At 43.8% G+C, this 18,566-nt stretch overlaps 2 protein-coding genes across 2 annotated transcripts; both read left to right on the top strand.

Annotated features, from left to right (window-relative positions):
- Positions 1-6,148: 6,148 nt before the first annotated feature.
- LOC138830373 (lysine-specific demethylase 4D-like) lies at positions 6,149-7,581 on the top strand. The gene is made up of 2 exons (XM_070027121.1): positions 6,149-7,179; positions 7,242-7,581. The coding sequence occupies exons 1-2, from the start codon at positions 6,149-6,151 to the stop codon at positions 7,579-7,581; spliced, it is 1,371 nt and encodes a 456-aa protein (XP_069883222.1).
- Positions 7,582-16,460: 8,879 nt separating this feature from the next.
- On the top strand, positions 16,461-17,894 carry LOC138829538 (lysine-specific demethylase 4D-like). Its single transcript, XM_070026291.1, has 2 exons — positions 16,461-17,491; positions 17,555-17,894. The coding sequence occupies exons 1-2, from the start codon at positions 16,461-16,463 to the stop codon at positions 17,892-17,894; spliced, it is 1,371 nt and encodes a 456-aa protein (XP_069882392.1).
- Positions 17,895-18,566: the final 672 nt, after the last annotated feature.

The raw sequence follows: 18,566 nt of genomic DNA, 5'->3' as shown, positions 1-18,566 counted from the left end.
CAGACACAGAAAGGATTTACCTCACGGCTGGAGAGTCCGAATCAGGAGCTCCAATGTCCGCAGGTTTAAAGATTTCAACCCTGCCCTCAGCCGCCTGAGTATCTTGGAATTACAAAGCCCAAAGTCTCTGAAGTCTTGCTGCAAAAACTCAGAGAGGTGTTAAAAAAATCCTAGCGTATTTCCAGGCTGTACTGAGAGTGGGAACCTAGATCATAGTCACATCCCCATATGGGGAACTCTGTAGATGCCAGGTGTGCCTCAGCCCAGCCAGCACCCAAGCACTCTGCAGAATCTAGGAAGCAGAAAGGAGTCACCATCCCCACCTGTGAATTAAGGAGCCTCACCCTCCGCGGCTGCCTAGTTCCAAGCCAGGAAGAGTGCTGCAGATACTAGGGTGCAACAAAAACTGAAACTCTACTTTTATAGTGCACAGTGCACTTCTGGAGACTCGAGGTTCCTCAGACATATAGATTAGAGAATTCATTTTTTAATCTTTGGTTTATAGTTTACAGACAGGCCTTAAGAACCTAGTTTATTTCCCCGGTATACTGAGAGTGGGAATCTAGACACCAGGCACACTCACATATGGGAGTGGGAATCTATGTCCCAGCCTGGCCTGCATTCAAGCACCAAGCAGAATTGAGGCTACATCCACCACAGACACCTCCTCCCTATGAATTAAGGAACTCCACCCTCTAGTGCTGCCCAGATCTTGGCTAGAAGAACAGTGGCAGATCTCAACAGGCAATTAAAACAGAGACTCTGGTTCTTTCCCAGAGACACAAGATCCCCCAAAGAAAATGATTGGAGAACTCAATTTTCATCTTTGATTTATACTCTATGTGATAGCTCAGCTTTATTCTTAGTTTTGTGTATGCCTATTTCTGGTTTTATTTTTGATTGTCATTATTGATTTTATATTTTATTTATTCTTGCATTTGGATTTGTTGCTTTTTTATTTTTATTATTAGTATTTCTCTCTTTTTCCTTTTTCTTTTTCTGTTACCTTTTGTTTTTTCTTCCCTTTTTTTTCTTTTGTTGCTTTTTGTTTGTCTGGGTAGATTTTTTTTTGGTTGTCTTTGTTTGCTCTGTTTTTTAAAAAATTTTTTAAAAGTCACAAACACCTTTTAATCTTCACAATGATAGTCATCATTATCTTAATCTACATAGCTTATGAACTCTATGACCTTTAACAATAAAACTATCTTTTCTACAAATCCAGTGAGGTTTTGTTTTGTTGGTTGGTCATATTATCCTTTTAGTTTGGTCTGGTTTGTACTGACTCTTACAATTGATTTGCTCACTAGGCATAAATATATACAGTCTCCTTTTCTGCACTTCTTCACTTCTCCACCTAAAAGTAAAGGCATATTTAGATAGGGGAACACGTATCTATGGTTTAAAGTCTCTGATTTAAAGTGCAACTGTAGGGTTTTGTGTTTGATTTTATTTTATGTTTTGTCTTATTTTGATATTGATGCTTTTGATTCCTTTTGTTTTATTTTGTATTGGTTCATATGGACTCTTACAATTGAATTACTAATCAGTTACAAATATACATAATCTCCTTTCTTCACCAACATACCCTTCCCCACCCAAAATTAAAGGTGTATTTTGGTAAAGGAATATCTACAACTGACTTAGGATTTTAGAGTAGGCAATGTTGGTGTTAGGATCATGAACTGACTCTTAGCCTTGTTTTCTACAGTGGTATAGACCAACAGGTCTCCTGTTCTCTTTCTTCATCTAACACCTCTATGACATTCTCTGACTTCTCTGACCCATAGATCTCTCAGATAAACTATTCCTCTCCATCCCTCCCTTGCCTAACAACCTTAACTTTTTTCAACTGATAGACAATTGTTAGCATCAGTGTCTTACCACAGCTAAAATGTAATCTTATACTTAATGATCTCAACAAAATCTAACCCCAGATAAACAAATCCCAACAAAATAGAAAAAAACATCTGGCAAATCCACCTAGAACAGAGAAAACAACCTGTTAGGAAGACCACAGTCCCATACAAACTTACAAGCAAAAGGGACTCCAAATGGACAGAAAAAAAATCACAGAAATACAAGAAAAATGGCAAGTCAATGTAGTTTAATTCCCCCAGAAAATAACCAGATGATAGGGGGACAATCAAGGACCTTTACAAAAAACTGCTGAGAGACAGGCACCAGTGGCTCATGGCTTTAATCCTAGCTACTTAGCAGGCTAATATCTGAGGATCACTGTTCAAAGTCAGCCCAGGCAGGAAAGTCCATGAGACTCATATATCCAATAAAATATGTAGAAAAAGCCAGAAGTAATGCTGTGGCTCAAGAATTAGAGCATTAGCCTTGAGCACAAAGAAGCTCTGGGACACCACCCAGGCACTGAGTTCAAACTCCAGGACTAGCAAACAAACAAACGAAAATAAAAACAAAAAAAACACAAAAAACACCAAACATTGCTGATAAATATGTTTTTTTCTCATATGTGGAAGCTAGATCTAAAATAAATCAGGACATGATAACTTATACAGCACTCCAGGCATTCACACACACGGAAACCAAAGGCTGACACACTTAGGGGAGAAAAACAAAGACACAATGCCTCTGTGCCTCTGATCATGTAAAATCATATTTACCAAAATTTAAAGAAGTCATTATAGAGAAATTATTTAAATATAGGAGAAATTTCTACAATACACACTCAGTTGAGACATGCCCCCAAGCGAAAGATATTTTTATTTGCTTATCTGTCTTTGTTTTTCAGTTATGGTGATTGAACTCCAGTCCTCTCACTTCATAAATGCTGTAATTCCAGTCTTTTTTTTTTTTTAATACCACCTCACTATGTAGTCCACGCTGGCCTTAAATTCCTGTTCCTCCTATCTCACTTTTCCATTTTCTGGGATTATCAATGTGTGCCACTATATTTGGTTTTAATATTATCTGTAAGACATTTTTTTTCCAAACTTGAGTTCATAAAGGCATTCTTTTTATTGTAGTCTTTACTTGTTTTAGGAGTTATCTTTAAACAGTCTTTAATTTATCTCTAATTGATTTATGTAGGTGGTTTAAGGAAAACCCCTATTTCTCTTATTTGAGAGATAAACCTTTCAAGATCAATATCACTTATTGAATAATTCCCTTCCTTCTCACTGGTTTCGCCCTCCACCTTTGTTATATAGAGTTTCCCAAACTGCTGATTAAATTGGAGATAGGGGTCTCTCTGACTAGTCTGAATTACCTGGCTCTCAATTATAATATCTAGCTCTCAGCTTCCTGAGTAGCTAAGAGTATAGGCATAGGTAACTTGTTCGTATTGAAGTGGGTTTTTTTGGTTTATTTATTTATTTTTTGAACCTGTCATTGGGCTGGAACTCACAGTCTGAGCAATTTCCCTGAGCAGTTTTGCTCAAGGCTAGCACTGCATACTTGAGGCAAACTTCCACTTCTGGCTATTTGGAGACTAATTGGAGACAAGAATCTCACAGGCTTTCCTACCTGGGCTAGCTTCCAAAAGCAATCCTCATATGACAGTCTCCAGAATAGCCAGGATTACAGCTCTGACCAACTGGCACCCAGCCTTATGAGAGACTCTCATATTTGAGTCAAATACTTGCTAGCTCTTTCATCTTAAGCAAATCACCCTATCTCTTGATAATTCAGCATCTTCTGCATAATACAGTTATTTTATCATAATATTTTATATATGTGTGTATCACTACCCCAGCTGGAACAGGCTCCTACTGTTTTTGTTTGTTTGTTTGTTTGTTTTTTGCTCCAGTTTGGCAATCTATCACTTGAGCCAGGCTTCTTGCTGGATTGAAAACAAAAGCAAGAAAGGAAAGGAAAGGGGAGAAAAGGGAAATGAAAAAAGAAAAGAAAATTTGTCCTATTTAACCTTAGCTTTAATTTCGAGTTATTATTCAAATGTGTTTAGGTATGGTTATGTGTGGGGAGTGGGGGTTGTTTCATTGCAGATAAGAATCTCAGAGACTTTTACTGCTTGAGGTGGCTTTGAACCATGATACTCAGGTCTCTGCAGCCTGAGTAGCTAGGAATAGAGGAATGAACCTCAGGTACCCAGCACTACTTACATTTTTCAGTATTTGATTTCTATTAGGAAATGAGGAGAATGAAGAATACATCCCATTCATGTCCTATAATTATAGACAATTGTTTGTAAATAATATATTCAGCTGATTCATGAAGCACAGCATCAACATACTTCCTTCCTGGATCATCTCTCTCTCCTGACTAGATTGCCCTTTATCCATTACTGATTTCACTTTAAATCTAGCACCAGACAAAATCCTTTCTCAACAACAACAACAATAATAATAATAATAATAATAATAATAATAATAATAAGTGGCTCAAGTTGGAGCCTTGACATCATTGAGAAATTTTGAAAACTCTTCTCATGCTTGAACATTGTATACTATGCATAAAAAAAATCCCTTGGAATTATGAAGAGAGTTTTTTTTGGGAGGGGGGGTCTGGTCGTGGGGCCTGAACTATGGGCCTGGGCGCTGTCCCTCAGCTCTTCAGCTCAAGGCTAGCACTCTATCAATTGAGCCACAGCGCCACTTCCGGCTTTTTTCTTTTTTCTTATGTGGTGCTGAGGAATTGAACCCAGGGCCTCATGAATGCAAGGCAAGCACTCTACCACTGAGCCACCTTCCCAGCCCCTGAAGAGAGTCTTAATATATTGTGCCTCAGGATTATTGTCAAGAAGTTCAATGTCATCACTATGTTTTATTCATATGTAATGAGACCTTTTTTCTGGGAAAGATTTTGGTGGGTGGTTATGGTATACTGTAGAATATGGTATACTGTAGGTTTGTGTGTGTGTGTGTGTGTGTGTGTGTGTATGTGTGTGTGTGTGTGTGTGTGTGTGTGTGTGTACAGAAATGGAGTGCTAACCCTTAGTTTTCTCACCCAAGTATGACAGATACTCTACAACTTAAGTTTAGAGTTCCATTTCTGGCTTTGTGGTGGTTAATTGGATATAAGAATCTGTTGGACTTCCTTGGCCACAATGGTTTTGAGTGATCCTCAGATCCATCCCCTGAGTGTTAGGATTACAACCATACGCCATTGGAGCAAATAGACTGTTAATTTTTCTTCATGGCTACACTTTTTTAGAGATCAATATGAAAATCCGGAACATCAAGGCTGACAGCAAATTTCTTAGCTTGACCTTACCACAGTCACTTTTGCTTTTCTGTACCTTTAGTGCTGTGGTAAGTAGCATAAAGTTCAGCAACATATGTGTTCCTAGTGAGTTTTTATTGTGGTGTAGAAATATTTCAGGGTGATATTTGGAGAAACTTTGTTGGCCTTTTCCCACCCTTTAATTTCCAGCCTCTTAGATTTGATAGGTTTAGCTGGTTGCTGGTGGGCCACCCCTGTTTTCAGATATTCAGGAGGCTGAGATCTGAGGATCAAAGTTCAAAACAAGCTGAGGCAAGAAAGTCCAGGAGACTCTAATCTCCAATTAACTACCCAAAACCCCAGAAGCAGAGCTGTGACTTGAGTGATTGAGTGCTCAACTGGAGCAAAGCAGCTCAGGAATAGAGTCCAGGCCCAGAGTTCCAGCCTCTATACTTGATGGGTTTAGAAAAGGGTGGATCAGATTAAATAGGATTTGGGGCCAGCAGGTGGTTCTGTGGTTTGCTCTGGTGGGTGGTTCTGAGTGCCTGGGTGGCGCTGCTCCTCTATAAAACTCAGCATGCTCCATAGACTTTCTTGTGGAGTGCAGCTCTCCCAGAGAAACCTCTCTCTGTGAGCCTCTGTGCTTTCACTTGGATCAGGTGTCTGCTGGTGGAACACCACTCTCACTTGCCATTCCCACGAAGAGGGTCTTGACTCTGCCAGCTTGCTTGTCTCCCCAGGGTCTACTCTTGCCAGCTGGGATCAAGGATAGAAGCTAGAGAAGAAACTCACCAAGCTACAGGTTCTGGGCCCTGATCACCCACTAGAGTCAGTCTGGTAAGTCAGCCAGCCTTGGCAGATACATCTCCTTTTGGGGAAGATTCAGCCTCCCAGAAGGGAAAGCAGTTTGTGTCTTTATATACATATCTAAGAGAGAAGCACCCGCTGAGGCTTCTCCGGAATCTGAACGCCTCTCGGAGCTTGGGCCATTGCAACCATGGAGTCTGACGAGGCTGCTCGCCAGAACCCAAGCTGCAGCATCATGACCTTCCATCCAAGCATGGAAGAATTTGCAGACTTCAACAAATACATCGCTTACATGGAATCGCAGGGAGCACATCGAGCTGGGATAGCCAAGGTGGTGCCCCCGAAGGAGTGGAGAGCCACGCGGTCCTACGCCAAGATCAAGGGCATGCTGATCGCCACTCCGCTGCAGCAGACGGTGTCCGGAAGGGCAGGTGTCTTCACCCAATACAACCAGCAGAAGGAAGCCATGACGGTGGAGCAGTACCAACGTCTGGCGAACAGTGAGACCTATCGCACCCCAGCGCACCTGGACTTTGAAGATTTGGAGCGAAAGTACTGGAAGACGCGCACGTATGGTTCCCCACCGGTTTATGGGGCCGACGTGAGCGGCTCCCTGTTCGAGGAGAGCACGCAGGCGTGGAACCTCGGCCGCCTGGGGACCATCCAGGACCTGCTGGAGCAGGAGTGCGGGGTGGTGATCGAGGGCGTGAACAGGCCCTACCTGTACTTCGGCATGTGGAAGACCACCTTCCCTTGGCACACGGAGGACATGGACCTGTACAGCATCAACTACGTGCACTTCGGGGCCCCCAAGACGTGGTACGCGGTGCCCCCCGAGCACGGCCCGCGGCTGGAGAGCCTGGCGCAACAGCTGTTTCCGGGCAGCGCGCAGGGCTGCAAGGCCTTCCTGCGGCACAAGCTGGCCCTCATCTCGCCTCGCGTGCTGCGGGACACTGGCGTCCCCTTCGGGCGAATGACCCAGGAAGCTGGAGAGTTCATGGTCACCTTTCCCTCCGGCTACCACGCTGGCTTCAACCACGGCTTCAACTGCGCCGAGGCCATCAACTTTGCCACGCCGCGGTGGATCGATTATGGCAAAGCGGCCTCGCAGTGCAGCTGCGGGGAGGCCAGGGTCAGCTTCTCCATGGATGTCTTCGTGCGCACCCTGCAGCCCGAGCAGTACGAGCAGTGGAAATGCAGGCAAGGCCCGGAGCTGGAGCAGCGCGCCGAGCCCGCGGGCCTGCCAGGCGCAAGCCCAAGTCCAGGCCGAAGCAGATGGCCAGCACCAAGCCGACGCCCAGCACTAAGCTGACGCCCAGGCCATGGCGCACTTCCCTACCCTACCAGAGGCCCACAACAGAGGCGAAGACCAGGCCCGAGCTCAGGCCCAGAAAGGAGCCAATCCCCCACCGGAAACCAGGGCCTAGGCCTCTGCTGACACCCAGCCCGGAGCTGTCGCCCGAAACCGAGCTGCCCCCCACATGCAAGCTGATGCCCACACCGGAGATGGCAGCACACAATCTGCATGACTGTGCTCTGCTTACTGTGCCTGATGCAAAGCCTCTGAGAAGCTTCCTGGATGCTGATCACTGTGTGGCTTCTGGGGCCTGGCCAGAATTGTAGCCGTGAGCCTCATGGCTGCCCTCAGCATCCTGTCTCCATAGAAGCTGCTAAGATCTCCTGTCTCCTGACTGCAAAACCAGACAAACTTGCACCTGGGAGTTGTAAGATACTTGCCATCAGTAAATGGTCCTATCTCTTTGAGCACGGATATTGACTGTATATACATGGAATATGCCTGTCCTCTGACCTTAAGGTCAGACCTAAGCACCATTCAGGCTGGCATTATCCAAGGGCACGTTTTCTTTGAAATGACCTAATGCTTTATCACACTGACATTGGGCCTGCCACTGACTACTGGTGTGCGATTCCCAGGCCATGATGCCATGATGCCATGATGCCAAAGGAACTGGTCCTTCACCTCAGGACATCTCGGCTTACTCTGGAAACATATGAGCCTGTCAGGATAGTGATGTCAACCAACAATTCATGTTGCCTTTACCAAGCTCAGGAATCTTCTCTTGTAGGGCTATGGGCCCTGCTCCCACAGAGTTGGGACTACATTGGCTGTTGCTGAAAGTCTAACTGGACTTCTTTTTCTCCAAGTTGCCTCTGGGCCTTTAGCCATTTACCCTGGATTCTACTGACCAAGACTGCAGCCACAGAGGCCCAGGAGCAAGTCGAGGTTGTACCATTATAACCTTCCCTGCAGGGCACCACCAACCACAGCCCAACAATGCAGAAACTAGAATTTTGTATAAATTGAAATTAGGACTCCATTTTTTTTCTCTGTATTACTTTGTAGTGTTGGAACTCTTTAATAAAGGTGTTAGATGAATCTGGGGGTCACATGAAAATTCATAGTGAAAATTGGTGGGATGAAGGTGTGAACTAATTCAGCACTGATACTCACTAGACACAATGTTGGAAATTAACTATACGAGTTGGGAAGGAGGGGCATTGGGAGCAGTCAAGAGGGGAGGAAGTGAAGAAGGGGTGACATAGTTTAAAAGGAAATGTACTCTTTACTTGATTTCTGTAACAAGAAACCCTCTGTAAATCACCCATGCAATAAAATTTAAATTTAAAACGGCATCGTTAAGTTTGTTCTGTTAGGTCACCCAATTTTAGGAACTAAGGATGCTGAACTCTGGAAGATCATGATTTCAATCCTTTCTGGACTGGAAGGTCTGGAGACTCCACTTTCTATTCACCAGCAAAAGTTTGGGTTGGAGTTGAGTTCATGTGGTACAGAGCTTGGTGTGAGCAAGAGAAATCCTCTGCTCTCATGAGACTTTGAGTTCAAATTCAGTACCAATACATGCACACATACACAGATGTAAACCCATGGGTGGGCGTGCGCGTGCACTCGCGCACATACCCACACACACACACACACACACACACACACACACACACACACACACACACACTACCTCCAGAATTACGTAATGAATCTATTTAGGCGTAGTGATTTGGAAAGGTTGAAAACTAAGAGACTGGGAAACTCTATTCTAAGGAAAGTACAAACAAAAGAAACCAGAAATCAACTGATCAAAGAAATTAGGCACCAAACTTACATATAGTACTTTATGTAATATAAAAGTATATTTTGCATGAAAATATACAAGTCAGAACTCAGTATCTTTCCAAGCACGATCAAATAGAAGGCATAGCAGATCCTTTCTGGGAATGCTGACTGGAGCCCAACAGAAGGAAGGGATGTCCAAGGAAACCATAACCAATCAACTAAGTGATTTGAGAATAAACACTGAACACCAAATTAAGGAATTAAAGCAGTTCATACAATATCTAAAACAAAGCTCCAACAAAGAATTTGAAGCCATCAAAGCCGACCAATTAGAAGGAAAAGACATAAAAAAAACAAAAGAAAATCTTGACAGTAGGTTAGATCATGCAGAAGATCGAATCTCGGGCATTGAAGACAGCCAAGATATTATAGAGAAAGAACATACAACTAACCAAGACAAATCCAAGAAATATGATAGATCTATTCAACATTTGGAACACACACCATCAGAAGGCCTAATCTGTGGAGAATGTGTGTAGAAGAAGTTAATGCTCTAGGAAATTTGTTTAACAGAACCCTAGCAGAGAATTTCCCAAACATGCAAAAAGGTAGGCCTATTCAGATACAAGAAGCTTTTAGAACCCCTAATCGATGAGACCAGAACATGATATCCCACCATCACATTATAATCTGCACAGGATCAATTCAGAGGAAGGAAAAGATCCTTAAAGCTGTTCAAGAAGAAAAGATCAGTCAACTATAAAAGGAAACCAATTAGAATTACCTCAGATTTCTCAGCAGAGACAATTAAAGCAAGAAGAGCCTGGAATGATGTATGCTATGCCCTAAAGACAAACAACTATCAACCAAGAATACTGTACCCAGCTAAACTCTCCTTCATTACCGAAGGTCAAATCAAAACCTTCCATAGCAAAGAAAAACTGAAACAATATATTTCCACCAAACCAGCGCTACAGAAGATACTTAATGATATCCTACACAAGAAAATCAACAAGACAACAATAAAGGCCAAGAAACCACACCCCAATTGAGAATCCAAGAACCATAGGAAGAACCCAGTTGTCCCTGCCCCTAGGAAGGTGGATAAAATGGCAGGAACTCCCAAATACCTCTCAGTCCTATCTCTCCACATTAACGGACTTAACTCTCCAATTAAGCTACATAGACTGTCTTGATGGATCGAAAAGCAAGATCCTTCTATCTGCTGCCTTCAGGAGTCACACCTTGCCCATAAAAACAAACACATTTTGAAAGTGAAAGGCTGGAACAAAATGTGCCAAGCAAATGGCCCCCATAAACAGGGAGGAGTTGCAATCTTAATATCTGATAAAATAGACTTCAAATTAAAATTAGTGAGAAGAGATAAAGAAAGTCGCCACATACTAATTAAGGAGGAGGATATTACAATTCTAAATATCTATTGGCCAAACAATGGAGCCCCCAAATTTATCCAAGAAACACTGCTTTCCCTCAAATCTCACATGGATCCAAAGACATTAATTGTTGGGAACTTTAACACACCCTATTCTCACTAGATAGATCAACTCCGCAAAAACTCATCAGAGAAATCGCAGATCTAAACAACTGCATAGATCAACTAGATTTAACAGACATCTAGCGAACATTTCACCTAGCAGCATCAGAAGATTCGTTTTTCTCAGCAGCACATGGAACAGTTTGCAAAATAGAACACATTTTTAGGTAACAAAGCAAACTTGTCCACATTCAGAAACATCTAAGTTATACCTTGCATTCTCTCAGACCACAAGGGAATAAAATTAGAACTCAACACCAAAAGCCACCAAAGAAAGTCCTGTAACCCATGGAGACTGAACAACACACTGTTGAATCACCAGTGGGTCACGGAAGAGATGAGAAAGGAAATTCAAATATTCATGATATTCAACAAAAATGAGGACACAAATTACCAGCTCCTCTGGGACACAGCAAAGGCTATACTCAGAGGCAAGTTTATACCTCTGTTTATATCAACACCTCTTTATGATGAAGGCTTTGGAAAAATTAGGAATCCTGAGAACATTCCTCAATACAATAAAGGCTGTATATGAGAAACCTACAGCCAGCACTAACTAAAGCCATTTCCTCTTAACTCAGGAACGAGAAAAGGATGTCCACTCTCTACACTTCTCTTCAATTAGTATTAGAATGCCTAGCTACAGCAATAAGACAAGATGCAAAGATAAGAGGGATCCAAATAGAGAAAGAGGAAGTAAAACTCTCCCTCTTTGCAGATGACATGATATTATATTTGAAGAATCCCACGGACTCCACTCCCAAATTACTCAAGCTGATTCAAAACTTTGGCAAAGTAGAGGGTATAAAATTAACTCTCAAAAATCAATCTCTTTTCTGTATGCCCACAATGAGAAAAGCGTGGCTGAAATCAGGAAAGCAACTCCTTCTGTAAAAGCCCTACAAAAAATAAAATACCTAGAAATTAACTTAACCAAAGAAGTGAAGGACTTCTATGATTATCACTTTAAAAAACCTGAAAAAGGAAATCAAAACAGAACTTAGAAAGTAGAAAAACCTCCCATGCTCCTGGATTGGAAGGATCAACATCTTGAAAATGGCAATACTTCCCAAGGCTATCTACCAATTCAATGCGATACCTATCAATATTCCAACCTCATTCTTCAAGGAAATAGAAGAGGCAATCCAAAAACTCATATGGAACAATAAAAGACCCGGAAGAGCAAAAACGATCTTGAACAGAAAGAACAGTGCTGGAGGAATATCAATATCAAATTTCAAACTCTACTCCAAAGCCATAGTAATCAAAACAGCTTGGTACTGGCATAAGAACAGACATCAGAACCAATGAAATAGATTTGAAAACTCAGAAATGAACCCACAGACATATAGCCATCTAATCCTTGATAACAGAGCTAAAGAAATATATAATGGAAGAAAGACAGCCTCTTCAGTAAATGGTGCTGGCAAAAGTAGTTAATCACTTGTAGAAAACTAAACCTATATTTTTCATATCCCCCTGTACCAGAATCAACTCCAAATGGATCAATGACCCCAGAGTCAAAGCAGTCACTCTGAAAATATTACAGGATGGAATAGGAGAAACCCTAGGTCTCCTTAGCACAGGCTGAAATTTTCTTAATAGACACCCAGAAACACAACAAATCAAAGAAAGGTTGAACAAATGGGATTGCATGAAAATTCAGAGCTTGTGCATGCAAAAACATAGCTAGCAAGATCAATAGAAAGCCCTCTGATTGGGAGAAGATCTTCACTAGCCATACAATGGACAAGGGTCTCATATCTAAAATATACCAGGAACTCCAAAAAATTTAATACCCGAACAACAAATTCTCTAAGAAACAACTGCCCAATAAATAAGTGGGCTAAAGACTTACAGAAAAACTTCTCTGAAGAAGAAAGAAGAATGGCCAATAGATACATGATGAAATGCTCAAACTCTCTAGCCATAAAAGCAATGCAAATCAAAACAACATTGAGATACAACCTCACCCCAGGTAGAATGGCTATAATTAAGAACTCTAATAACAACAGATCCTGGTGAGGAAGTGGACAGAAGGGAACCTTACTGCATTGTTAGTGGGAGTGTAAACTTGTTCAACCACTTTTGAAAGTAGTATCAAGGTTCCTCAAAAGATTCTACATAGAGCTCCTTTATGACCCAGCAATCCCACTTTTGGGAATTTTCCCAAATGACCACAATCAAGACCATACTAAAGCTACCAGCACAACTATGTTTATTGCAGCAGTATTTACCATAGCTAAGATATGGAACCAACCCAGATGCCCCTCAGTCGATAAATAGATCAAGAATATGTGGTATATATACACAATGGAATTCTATGCCTCCATCAGAAAGAATGATATTGCCCCATTTGTTAGGAAATGGACAGACTTGGCAAAGATTATATTAACTGAAGTAAGCCAGGCCCAAAGAAACATAGGTCCCATGGTTTCGCTTATTTGCAATAACTAGTATATGTCTGAGAAAGCAGAAAACGTCAGATAAGTTGATGTTAGGTGAAATAAACTCCAAGATAAGGATTCAATTTTTTTTCTTTCATGTGATTGTTTCTAACATATTTATACCTGATTTCTTTGTTGCTTTGTATGTCCCTCCCCCACAGTATAACCCCTGCTATCACTGTATTTGATGTTGGTATAATTTGTGGAAGGAAAGGGAAAAAAACAAATCATTTAAGTAGGGATACAGGTGGACCCATTGCAACAATGAGATGTACAAGTCTTTATGTTGAAAAAGGAACTTTACAACTTTGTCGGGGTGGGAGTGTGTGTGGTGGGGGGGATAGGGGATGGGAAGGGGAGACAAAGGAGGAGGCAACAATGCTTGATAAGAAATGTACTCATTATCTTTCCCATGTAATTGGAACCCCTCTATACGGTAGTTTCACAAGAAAAAATAAAAAAAAATGTGTATAGCAGACACAAGACACATAAAATACATTGAAATTGGTATAATTAAGGACCTTAACTCATTTAGGAATGATAACCCTACAGAAAACTTAAACTACATTCAGGATGAAGGAAGAAGTGTATGCCTGCTTGTAGAGAGCAGCCCACTTTTCCTAGTATCAATGAGAAAATCCCACCTCAGCAATGTCAAACTGAAAGCAATTAAAGATGTTTAACAAGATAGGATGTAGAGTGAATTTTAGTGTTTCTGCTGCAATTTGTTAACTCTGTGTGCGTGTATGTGTGTGTGTGTGTGTGTGTGTGTGTGTGTGTGTGTGTGTGTGTGTGTGTGTTGAATTGGAGATAAGAATTTGTTAGAAAATGAAAAGACTTGGAAAAATTTATATTAAGTGAAGGAAACCAGGCCCAAAGAAATATAGATCCCATGGTTTCAATTATTTGCAATAACTAGTATATGTCTGAGCAGAAAAGGTCAGATAAGTTGATGTTAGGTGAAATGAACCCCAAGATAAGTATTGAAATGTTTTTTTCTTTCTTGCGATTGTTTCTAACATATTTATAAGATGATTTCTTTGTTGCTTTGTATGTCCTTCCCCCACGGCATAACCCCTGCTTTCACTGTATTTGATGTTGTTATAATTTGTGGAGAGGAAAGGCAAAAACAAACCATTTAAATAGGATACAGGTGGGCCCATTGCAACAATGAGATGTACAAGTAGTTATGTTGAAAAATGAACTTTACAACTTTGGCCTGGGGGTGGAGGGGATGGGAAGGAGGAGGAGGAGGAGGCAACAATGCTTGAAAAGAAATGTACTCATTACCTTGCCCATGTAATTGTAACCCCTCTATATGGTATTTTCACAATAAAAACTTTTTTAAAAAATAAAAAATAAAAAAAATTTCAAAGACTTTTGCTCCCTGAGCTGGTTTTGAACCATGATCCTCAGGTCTGTGAAGCCTGAGTAGCTAGGAATAGAGCAATGAAACACAAGTACCCAGTACTGATCTGAATTCAAATCTAGCACCAAACTCCTTTCTCAACAACAACAACAAAAATAATGAGTGGCTCAAGTTTGGAGCATTGACAACATTGGGTAATTTTGAAAACTCTTCTCATGCTTGAGCATTGTTTGCTGTGAGTCAAAAAATCCCTGAGAATTATCAACACAATCTTAATATCTTGTGATGCAGGACATTGTCAAGAAGTTCAATGTTATCACTATTCTTTGTTCATATGTAACATGATCAATCTTCTGGGAAATTTTACTAGCTTCTCATTTCTCCAAGATTTTGGAGGTGGATGTGATGGTATACTGTGTGACTGTGTGTTTGTATGTGTGTGTGTGTGACTGTGTGTGTGTGAGTGTGACTGTGTGTGTGAGAGTGTGACTGTGTGTGTTTGTGCGCACTGAAACTAGAATGCAGAATTGGAGTAGTGACCCCTAGTTTTCTCACTCAAGTATGATCCTCTACTGCTTAAGTCAAGTTCCACTTCTGGCTTTGTGCTAGTTCATTGGAGATGACAATCTGATGGACTTCCCTGGCCACAGTGGTTTTAAGGCTTCCTCAGATCCATCCTCCTGAATGTTAGGATTACAACCATGGGCCATTGGTGCCCATAGAATTGTTAGATTTTCTTCATAGTTACCCTTTTCCACAGAATAATGTAAAAATCCTAAAATCACAGACTGACTGCAAATTTCTTCTACCTTCGTCTTCTTTTTTATTTTTTTTTATTTTTTGGCTGTTGTAGGGCTTGAAGTCTGGGCCTGGGTGCTGTCCCTCAACTCTTAAGCTCAAGGTGAGTGCTCTACCACTTGAGCCACAGTGCCATTGCAGGTTTTCATATTGGTTTGTTGGAGATAAGAATATCCCTGAGTTTCCTGCCTCGCCTGGCTTTGAACAGCTTTCCTCATATCTCAGCCTCTGGACATCATAGGATTACAGGCATGAACCAACTATGCTCAGCTGACTGCGAATTTCTTAAGCTTGACCTTACCACAGTCACTTTTGTTTTTATGTATCTTAGTGCTGTGGTTAGTAGCATGAAGTTCAGCAATGTATGTTTTCCTAGTGAGTGTTTCTTGTTGTGTAGAAACATTTCCAGGTGATATTTAGGGCAACTATGTTGGCCTTTTCCCACCCTTTGATTTCCACCCTCTTGGATTTGATAGGTTTAACTGGTTGCTGTTGGGCCACCCCTGTTTTCAGCTATTCAGAAGGGTGAAGTCTTAAGATCAAGGTTCAAAACAAGCTGAGGCAAGAAAGTCTAGGAGACTCCTAGCTCCAATTAACTACCCAAAACCGCAGAAGCACAGCTGTGACATGACTGACTGAGTGCTCAGCTGGAGAGCAAAGCACCTCAGGAATAGAGCCCAGACACAGTTCCAGCTCCAGAACCTGATAGGTTTAGAAAAGGGTGGATCACAGTAAATAGGATTTGGGGCCAGCAGGTGGTTCTCTGGTTTACTCTGGTCCCTGTTCTGAGTGGGTGGGTGGAGATGCCCCTCTATAAAAGCTGAAACACTGCACAGACCTTCTTGTGGAGTGCAGCTCTCCCGGAGAAACCTCTCTGTGAGCCTCGGTGCCTTCACTTGGATCAGGTGTCTGCTGGTGGAACATCACTCTAAGTGGCCATTCCCACAAAGAGGGTCTTGACTCTGCCAGCTTGCTTGTCTCCCCAGGGTCTACTCTTGCCAGCTGGGCTCAAGGACAGAAGCTAGAGAAGAAACTCCCAAGCTACAGGTTCTGGGCCCTGGTCATCCAGGGGAGTCAGTCTGGTAAGTCAGCCAGCCTTGGCTGATACATCTCCTTTTGGGGAAGAGTCTGCCGTCCAGAAGGGAAAGCAGTTTGTGTCTCTATATACATATCTAAGAGAGAAGCACCCGCTGAGGCTTCTCCGGAATCTGAACGCCTCTCGGAGCTTGGGCCATTGCAACCATGGAGTCTGACGAGGCTGCTCGCCAGAACCCGAGCTGCAGCATCATGACCTTCCATCCAAGCATGGAAGAATTTGCAGACTTCAACAAATACATCGCTTACATGGAATCGCAGGGAGCACATCGAGCTGGGATAGCCAAGGTGGTGCCCCCGAAGGAGTGGAGAGCCACGCGGTCCTACGCCAAGATCAAGGGCATGCTGATCGCCACTCCGCTGCAGCAGACGGTGTCCGGAAGGGCAGGTGTCTTCACCCAATACAACCAGCAGAAGGAAGCCATGACGGTGGAGCAGTACCAACGTCTGGCGAACAGTGAGACCTATCGCACCCCAGCGCACCTGGACTTTGAAGATTTGGAGCGAAAGTACTGGAAGACGCGCACGTATGGTTCCCCACCGGTTTATGGGGCCGACGTGAGCGGCTCCCTGTTCGAGGAGAGCACGCAGGCGTGGAACCTCGGCCGCCTGGGGACCATCCAGGACCTGCTGGAGCAGGAGTGCGGGGTGGTGATCGAGGGCGTGAACAGGCCCTACCTGTACTTCGGCATGTGGAAGACCACCTTCCCTTGGCACACGGAGGACATGGACCTGTACAGCATCAACTACGTGCACTTCGGGGCCCCCAAGACGTGGTACGCGGTGCCCCCCGAGCACGGCCCGCGGCTGGAGAGCCTGGCGCAACAGCTGTTTCCGGGCAGCGCGCAGGGCTGCAAGGCCTTCCTGCGGCACAAGCTGGCCCTCATCTCGCCTCGCGTGCTGCGGGACACTGGCGTCCCCTTCGGGCGAATGACCCAGGAAGCTGGAGAGTTCATGGTCACCTTTCCCTCCGGCTACCACGCTGGCTTCAACCACGGCTTCAACTGCGCCGAGGCCATCAACTTTGCCACGCCCTGGTGGATCGATTATGGCAAAGCAGCCTCGCAGTGCAGCTGCGGGGAGGCCAGGGTCAGCTTCTCCATGGATGTCTTCGTGTGCACCCTGCAGCCCGAGCAGTACGAGCAGTGGAAACGCAGGCAAGGCCCGGAGCTGGAGCAGCGCGCCGAGCCCGCGGGGCCTGCCGGGCGCGAGCCCAAGTCCAAGCTGAAGCAGATGGCCAGCACCAAGCCGACGCCCAGCACTAAGCTGACGCCCAGGCCATGGCGCACTTCCCTACCCTACCGGAGGCCCACAACAGAGGCGAAGACCAGGCCCGAGCTCAGGCCCAGAAAGGAGCCAATCCCCCACCGGAAACCAGGGCCTAGGCCTCTGCTGACACCCAGCCCGGAGCTGTCGCCCGAAACCGAGCTGCCCCCCACATGCAAGCTGATGCCCACACCGGAGATGGCAGCACACAATCTGCATGACTGTGCTCTGCTTACTGTGCCTGATGCAAAGCCTCTGAGAAGCTTCCTGGATGCTGATCACTGTGTGGCTTCTGGGGCCTGGCCAGAATTGTAGCCGTGAGCCTCATGGCTGCCCTCAGCATCCTGTCTCCATAGAAGCTGCTAAGATCTCCTGTCTCCTGACTGCAAAACCAGACAAACTTGCACCTGGGAGTTGTAAGATACTTGCCATCAGTAAATGGTCCTATCTCTTTGAGCACGGATATTGACTGTATATACATGGAATATGCCTGTCCTCTGACCTTAAGGTCAGACCTAAGCACCATTCAGGCTGGCATTATCCAAGGGCACGTTTTCTTTGAAATGACCTAATGCTTTATCACACTGACATTGGGCCTGCCACTGACTACTGATGTGCGACTCCCAGGCCATGATGCCATGATGCCATGATGCCAAAGGAACTGGTCCTTCACCTCAGGACATCTCGGCTTACTCTGGACACATATGAGCCTGTCAGGATAGTGATGTCAACCAACAATTCATGTTGCCTCTACCAAGCTCAGGAATCTTCTCTTGTAGGGCTATGGGCCCTGCTCCCACAGAGTTGGGACTACATTGGCTGTTGCTGAAAGTCTAACTGGACTTCTTTTTCTCCATGTTGCCTCTGGGCCTTTAGCCATTTACCCTGGATTCTACTGACCAGGACTGCAGCCACAGAGGCCCAGGAACAAGTCGAGGTTGTACCATTATAACCTTCCCTGCAGGGCACCACCAACCACAGCCCAAC

Source organism: Dipodomys merriami, unplaced genomic scaffold (assembly GCF_024711535.1).
Source record: "Dipodomys merriami isolate MVZ:Mamm:240054 unplaced genomic scaffold, mDipMer1.0.p SCAF_1, whole genome shotgun sequence".
NCBI classification, from domain to species: Eukaryota; Metazoa; Chordata; class Mammalia; order Rodentia; family Heteromyidae; genus Dipodomys; species Dipodomys merriami.
The sequence above is the reverse complement of the archived record's forward strand: the minus strand, read 5'-3'. Positions and strand labels throughout refer to the sequence as shown.